Below are 7,535 nucleotides of genomic sequence, written 5' to 3'. Positions count from 1 at the left end.
ATTCAAATTTGGCCCTATGAAGTAGTGTGACATTGACTCCCAATTCTTTGAATTATATACTATTTCACGGAAAGAATGGCACATGTTCATACAGACCAGACCAAGTAAATGCTCAATATCATGGACTGAATCCCTAGATTATAAACAAACATAAACAACAACAAAAAAAAAAAAAAAAAATGTACTCAAACATATTTTTCTTTTTATAAATACAAATATTAGCAAATATAAAAATTAATTCTATCAATATGTGACTTTATTATGCTTTTTACAACTAAATTTATTGATTATATAATAATTTTAATATTGTTCCAATGAATATCTATTATTTAATTTAGAAATGTAATTACAATCATACATGCATTAAATATAATTACGGTTAATCTTGTAGTTATCCTTTTAGCCAATTAATCTTGGCTAAATTAATGCCACTATACAAATAAAATGGGTACTCTAAAGTAATATTATTGTAAAAATTATATTCTAATAAACATTTTTTTATCAAATCATAATTTTAAGAATGTTAAAACTATGATTAAGTATGAAAAACTTAATCATTATTTTATAATGTTATGATTTGGTTTCCTTAGGTGTTATCATATGCAGCCTATTGTTATGATGAGTTTGTTAGCCAAATTAAAGATGTTTGGAATGCTGTGATGGTAGGTCTATCATTTACGTGAAGTTGTTTAGGTGTTCCAGAGTTTGAGGAAAAAATTACTGCTCTTTTCAGTTTTTACAGTCATTAAATAAAATGTTGGCTTTTTTGTTTTGTTGAGAAAATTGACCCATGGGTCAATATTATTGCAGAAGATTATTTCAGTCTAATTTATCTACATTGAATGGAAGAGGGAATCAAGCAGAATTATAACAAAAAACAGTCTATTTCTCTCATGTTCAGTAGGATTAGTGACCTTTGAATCCAACTAAAATTTTATGGTTTATAACAATATTCAATGGATTATGAGTTAACTTTTTGGCGGTGTAAAAGGGGTTTGGATTTGGAGCGAGAGTCTGTTGGTGTGGTGGTAAAAAGGATTTGAAACCATTTGAGTAATTCTGCAAATAAAAAATTTACTGAAGTGATTCAATTATTATTTTTGAATAATTGAACCTAAGACAGTAAAGACGTATATCTAATTTTTCACTTCTTCCCTTTTGCTACTAAAGCAAGGCACAAGGATAATTTTTTTGAATCCATGGTCACTGATTTCTTAAGCTAGGAATTTGTCATGACTATCTAGCTAATTTGCTTCATCAAAATTGATAAAGTCATAGTTACACGAGTCGTAGTGAAACCAGTTATATATATATATATCTTCGCCTTTTTTTTCCCCAGTTTTTTCCCAATGCTACAGTGCTACTCATTTTTTACAAGATTATATATATTCTTTACTTAATTATGAAATTAACTAAAATCTAAGAAAATAATATAAAAAAATCGATGCTTTGAAGGGAATCATACTCCCTCATACTTGAAAGCAGGAGATGGGAGTTGTACAAATTTGTGACATTAATTTAATTCAGCTGTAACAAAATGTGGATGACCCTTACATAAATTTATCTTCATTAGGGGACTTAATGTGGCCCACATATATTTTATTTTGATATTATTTATCTGAATTTATTATTTATTTGATAATAAGAGTGATAGATAAAAGATCTATCCTATTAGGAGTCTCTAGTCTAGCCTTAAAAAAACCTGTGTTCGCCATCAAAACAATTTCTAAGGAGAAGGTCATAGACCTATAGACTAGAAGCTCTTCTAATTCTTTGCTTTAAATTGAGTTTTTTATTTTTATTTTTTTTATTTTTTATATATTTATTTTATTTTATTTTAAATCATTTGAACAACATTAGCTGCAGGTATGTTTTATTTTTTTCCGCTGCTTGAAATTTCTTACACCTTAACCTCTGTGTTAACCATGACTTTTTACTACTTCCAGTTCCGGTATGTGTTGGGTAGGTTCACTGTAATAACTATCACGCCTTTGAGAGAGAGAGATTGATACAAAGATGGCTGGAAATAATAATATCACCATCAATGAAATACTTCTCCCATGTTAAAGACTCGAACAGTGGAACTAGCTAGGTCTAGATGTCTAGATCTTTTAATTCTTTGACCCTGGTCTTTACCGAAATCAAAATTTGCTACTTGTCTTTTGTCTAAGCTAAGAAATTTCATCTTTGAGGAGATTAAAGTTATCACTTCAAAAGTTCACCGCCAGATACTCTTTTTTTTTTTTGATGGAAACACCGCCAGATACTTGAACCATACCATTGCTTTTTCTTTAGCATTTTCCTTTTCTTAACAATTGTTTCTAATCTGTTGGAACAAATTTCCAGTGACTTTCGTGTTCTTACTTTTTACTATTTATCTTTTTACTACGTGGCAGCTATTTATCTTTCAAAAGCCCACAAAAAATATGGCTCAAATAGGGCCCAAGTCAGTTACTCGATCATGGGTTTTAAGGGCCCAAATTCCAAAAATAAAAAAGACTGAATGGGCTCTATACCTATTTTTACGGCAAGATGGATCAATGAGCCGCAACCAAAAATATCTTGTAAATGTGATTTGACAAAGATTAGTGCAAGAACTGAAATTTGATTGGTTACACACTTACACTTACACCACCAGCTAACCAAGGCTTTTTCTTCTCTCTCTCTCAAAAAAAAAAAAAAAAAAAAAAAAAAAAAAAAAAAAAGGCTTTTCTTTTATTTTAATTTTAATTTCAATATGATTTGTAACAAATTAATAGCATATTCTCTATAGTGATTATTATTATTTTTTTTTTTTTGATAGGAGTGGTTATTATTTTTACAGTTAAGTCAAGGCATCAAATGATTTTTTTGAGTTTAAGATACATGCGGTTCAAATTTGTCTTTAAATCACCTTTTAAACCATAATGTACAATTAGCATTTTATGTCCAAAACCTTGAGTGACAATTCAGTATATTCCCCTTCTTTTATGTCCAAAAACCAAACTAAATGGGCTATAGCTTAAATTCCACATTTGGTATAAAGTCTATAACTGGCCCATAAATTCCAGCAGTCCTAAAAGTTCTGGTAAATTTCTAGAAAAATACGTGAAAGAAGAATACATTGTGAAAAATAAAAACAATTTATTTAGGTTGTGTTTAATTTGACGGAAAATATTTAAGTGTTTAGTTGTATTCCTAAAAAATACTTCGAAATATATTTTTTAGTGTTTGGTAACGTTTTTTGTAAATGCCGAAGAAAACATACTTTTTCCTATTTTTTCATATTTTCTCATCTTCCAAGCACATATATGATAAAAAATGGGAAAAAATTTTAGATTAAAAAAAAAATTGAGATCGGGCACTGGTGGCGACCTGCCACCAATGGTGGTGGTTGACCACTGAAAACTGGAGGTGTTAGTGGAGTGAAAACTAGATATATTAATAAAAGTGGACAACATGGAAAATGTTTCATCACAACTCATGAAACAAAAGAGATGCTGCTCTGCATAATTACTTGGACACTGAGAAAGTAGTTGCTAATGCAATGTGACTACAGTTTATGATTGACTCTCTTGTCATAATCAAATTTTATATCACTTTGATCTCTGTCTTGATTGGCATTTTAATAATTGATTAGGTTACTTTTCTAACTAAGCGTGTGGCAATTATGTCTTTTGCTGCTTCCCTCTACATCATTTTGTTTCTGCAATGTTTTTCCAGTATGTAAAATCATAACTGCACAGCTGACTTTGAGGCAATTATGTCTTTTGTTGCTTCCCTCTGCATCATCTTGTTTCTGCAATGTTTTTCCAGTATATAAAATCATAACTGCACAGCTGACTTTGAGGGGAAATATGTTTTCAGTGCTGTGTTTACGTTGCTTCTGATAGAGGTCGAGTTTGTCGTCCACTTGTCATTGCTGACAAGGGCATATCGAGGATCAAAGAACATCATATGAAGGAGTTGTTGGTAAGTCTAATTTATGCCTTGTTTCCTTAATTAAGAGTTTTAATTTCAGAACTGATTTTATTTTTTGTTCTTTCAAGGCTGGAGTCCGTACGTTTGATAGTTTTTTACAAGACGGGTTGATTGAGTATCTTGATTTTAATGAGGAGAACAATGCTTCGGTTTGTTACATTCTAATAACTTTTAAATTCCTTTGATGCTATGTTGCCATTACTTGATTCAATTTCTCTTGTTGCATAATTATCTATTTCATAGATTGCTTTATACGAAGGAGAGGCTACAACAGAAACAACACATATTGAAATTGAGCCTTTCACCATCCTAGATTCCTAGGTGTTTGTGCTGGGCTTATTCCATTTCCTCATCACAATCAGTCACCTAGAAATACTTATCAGGTTTTTATTTTTTTTTTTTAATGTGCATAACTTCTCCGATTGCTATTTTGGATTCTAAATTTCAGTGATCAAAAATGTTTCACCCTTGTGTCCTGAAATTACTTATTTTTATCTTCATAGTGTGCAATGGGGAAGCAAGCTATGGGAAATATTGCATATAACCAGGCAAGTGGATTTATTCTATGTTGTCAATATTTTTTTTTTTTTTTTTTATTTTTTGTTTTGTGGCAGGAGCCCGATTGTTCTTTCTTTACCTTCCAGCATGTTTGTCATGAAGTTACAAAATATGCTTTCCTCTGCTTCATACAGAAATTACTGATAGTTTTGTTGTTCTGTGGCTTCTTTTAATGCGTGTTGGATAAATTTAAATCATCAAGTATAATTCAATTGTTTGTATAAGCTGTATAATTTGTGTGTATAACTTGGCTGAATTACAACTTTAATCTGAAACTTCCAAAACCACTTCATTAGGAGCCAAAAGAAAAAGGCCAATGCGCTGAGACGTCACAATTATAAATCATTAATCAGATACTGTCTGTTGTCACACCCCAAACCCCAAAGGGTTTGAAGCATGAGAAAGACATCTCAAGGTACCTGTAGATTTTTTTCTTTCTTTCCTTTTTGACAATCCAATCCACAAAATTATATCAAGTTCTAATATCAAGGATTATCATAATAATTCCATTGAATATACTCTCAGAGTAAGTCAGAGTTCTAAGCAATAATTACAAAGACCATTGGCCACAAAAGAATAGAGGTTTGAATAATTAATTACATATCATCAGCTTGTCTCATCAGTGGGAAATAATATCACAGCCACTATAATATACAAAAGAATGAGTCAAGCCTATTCTAAGATGTACATCATCTAATATACCCATTACCAAAGTTCAGCCTCCATTAGTAGTTAGTCTAACTACTATTAGCCTCCAAAAAGCTGTCTCAAAAGACCGTTGTCTACTCTGAAATGTTATAAAATAATGGGTTGAGACAGAGCCCAGTAACAATGATGGTAGACCGTTGTCTACTCTGCAAGTTTCATGATAGTAACAATTTACAAATCATGCTTTTAATTCGGGAGTTTCCAAATAGTTTCTACAAAACCATTTCCCAAAAATAATATGACAAGAATGAATAAATTGACACAGCACAAAGCTTCTCAAAATGTTCTCATGAGATTACATACTATATATTCCTCAAAATATCTCAACATGAAACTACTTACTATACTGTGAGCAATACCAACACCGTTCCAAACCAGAAAATCTAACCCAAGGCCACATGATAATCGCCGACACAAAGCCGGAACTCATCGCCGACACAAAGCTAGAACTAATAACCAGCACAAAGACGGGTGCTAAGATACTAATGTCACACAGACTATAGTATCTAGTTAGGTAATCACCGAGTAATATCATGTCACAGCACATGGGTAGAACATAAAAAGCTCACATAACTTTAATTCAAAATACATAATTCATTTCTAAGTAGTTTCATAAAATACTTGAATGCCCAAGATATTCACAAGGTTCTCAAAGCCTTCAACTCATTTCTTGCCAAAGAGATTTTGTATTAACTTTCCAAATAACATAGGCCAAGATAAAGCATCTTTATATTTTTGCAAATAATGCAATAAATCCATACTACGCATTTTCTAGAATTTAATCAAAGATGCTAGTCTTTTCTTTGCTAACAAATCATGCAAATCCCCCATATGCAATAAGAATATGCATTTTCATATATAATCATATATAGTAGGGTCATAACACAACACCTTTTAGAAAAACATAGTTCCACCATTAATTTTCCAAAATGTGTTTGACCCAAAAATAATGGTTATGCAACGTGATTATTTTTCCAAAAATCCCATTAAAAAGCTACTTACCTCGCAACCCGTAAAAAACCTAATTTTCCAAGCTCCAAAAGAAATTAGCTAGAACCTAAACAATACCAAGCAAACCTATCAAAATAAGCATAAAGCTTGAAATTGTATCTAGCTACATATTAGGAATTGCCAAATAAGCACTAAATTAGGCAAGCCTAGATTTAGCCTCACAAATAATATTTTCCATCTCCAAAGTTTCTCAACCAATTACTTTACAAGACATAGACTCTCATTATACTTATGAATCATACAAGGTATTATTTCTAACATCAAAACCTCAATAATTAATAAATAGTTTCCACAAGGTTTTCACAGCATTATCAAGAGACCCATGACACCAAAATCACAATATCCTTTCAAACAAACAATTTAGATCTTTAACTAGCTCCAAATAAACCATAAAATTATATTCACAATTTATTTCACAAGATATACCTCAAAACCCTTAAATTTTCACCATAACAAGCCTTAGATACCCAACATTGTAAAAATTATGAACTCACTCAACAAATACATCCACCAAGACCAAAACTCATACGTATAACACATGAATATCATTTCCAAAGCTCTTAAATCACATGAAAATCATTATTAAAATTTGGGTAAAATAACCTCAAACAAGAACATAATACTTATCAAAAGAGATTAAAACTTTTACCTCAATTAACTTATGTGAAGGTGTGATGTTCTTGAGTATTTTCTAGTGATTTTGCCGGAAAAAATGGTAGAAGTGATGATGAGGAATGTACCGGTGGGAGGGTGAGGGAGAGGAGTGTGTGTATTGTGTGTTGTGTTGACTGAAAAATAAAAAGAAAAGGAGAACAAGAGGGAGAGCGACCGGCCAAAGAGAGAAAAGAGAGAGTGGATTGTGTGATGGGTAGTGGGGTTAGGTGGGGAGCACGTGGGAACCAACAATCTGATCTTTTTTTTTAACTGATGGGACGTTACAGTCTGTTCTATTAGTTATTTTTGTAGTTGTATTTGACATTTTATGGTGGATCTTGTCTATTTGGTCTTTTCCTTTTCAGTGATAAATTCCCTTTCCAATGGTCTTCTGTGGGTTCAAGTTCCACAAAATAAGAAAACTACCTTTATGTATGCATTTTTCTTTTCCCGTGTGAATAGATCATCCATAGTTGTTTATTATGGCCACCTTCATAATTTTGATCTGTATGACTAATACTGCCCAACTCTCTTGATTTTTAGTTACGTCAGATGGACACCCTACTATATACCTGCTGGTGTATCCTCAACGACCTCTGTTGACAACAAAAACAATTGAGCTGGTTAGTATGCATTATTTGAAC

The 7,535-nt window shown here is 31.7% G+C and overlaps 1 protein-coding gene across 1 annotated transcript; it reads left to right on the top strand.

The window, feature by feature from the left end:
- The first annotated feature begins 3,595 nt into the window (after positions 1-3,595).
- Positions 3,596-4,304, top strand: LOC115988458 (DNA-directed RNA polymerase III subunit 2-like). The gene is made up of 4 exons (XM_031112033.1): positions 3,596-3,692; positions 3,881-3,951; positions 4,029-4,109; positions 4,204-4,304. The coding sequence occupies exons 1-4, from the start codon at positions 3,650-3,652 to the stop codon at positions 4,279-4,281; spliced, it is 273 nt and encodes a 90-aa protein (XP_030967893.1). The 5' UTR covers positions 3,596-3,649; the 3' UTR covers positions 4,282-4,304.
- Positions 4,305-7,535: the final 3,231 nt, after the last annotated feature.

This window comes from Quercus lobata, chromosome 5, assembly GCF_001633185.2.
Source record: "Quercus lobata isolate SW786 chromosome 5, ValleyOak3.0 Primary Assembly, whole genome shotgun sequence".
Lineage (NCBI taxonomy): Eukaryota > Viridiplantae > Streptophyta > Magnoliopsida > Fagales > Fagaceae > Quercus > Quercus lobata.
Note: the sequence above shows the minus strand (reverse complement) of the source record. Positions and strands in the feature narration are given on the sequence as shown.

What these genes read in the sequence shown, in the direction of transcription:
- LOC115988458 (XM_031112033.1), top strand. Translation starts at nt 3,650, where the DNA reads ATGTCTTTTGCTGCTTCCCTCTACATCATTTTGTTTCTGCAAT. An exon ending in CATCATTTTGTTTCTGCAAT is followed by an intron (nt 3,693 to 3,880) that starts GTTTTTCCAGTA and finishes ATAGAGGTCGAG; the next exon opens with TTTGTCGTCCACTTGTCATT. An exon ending in ATCATATGAAGGAGTTGTTG is followed by an intron (nt 3,952 to 4,028) that starts GTAAGTCTAATT and finishes TGTTCTTTCAAG; the next exon opens with GCTGGAGTCCGTACGTTTGA.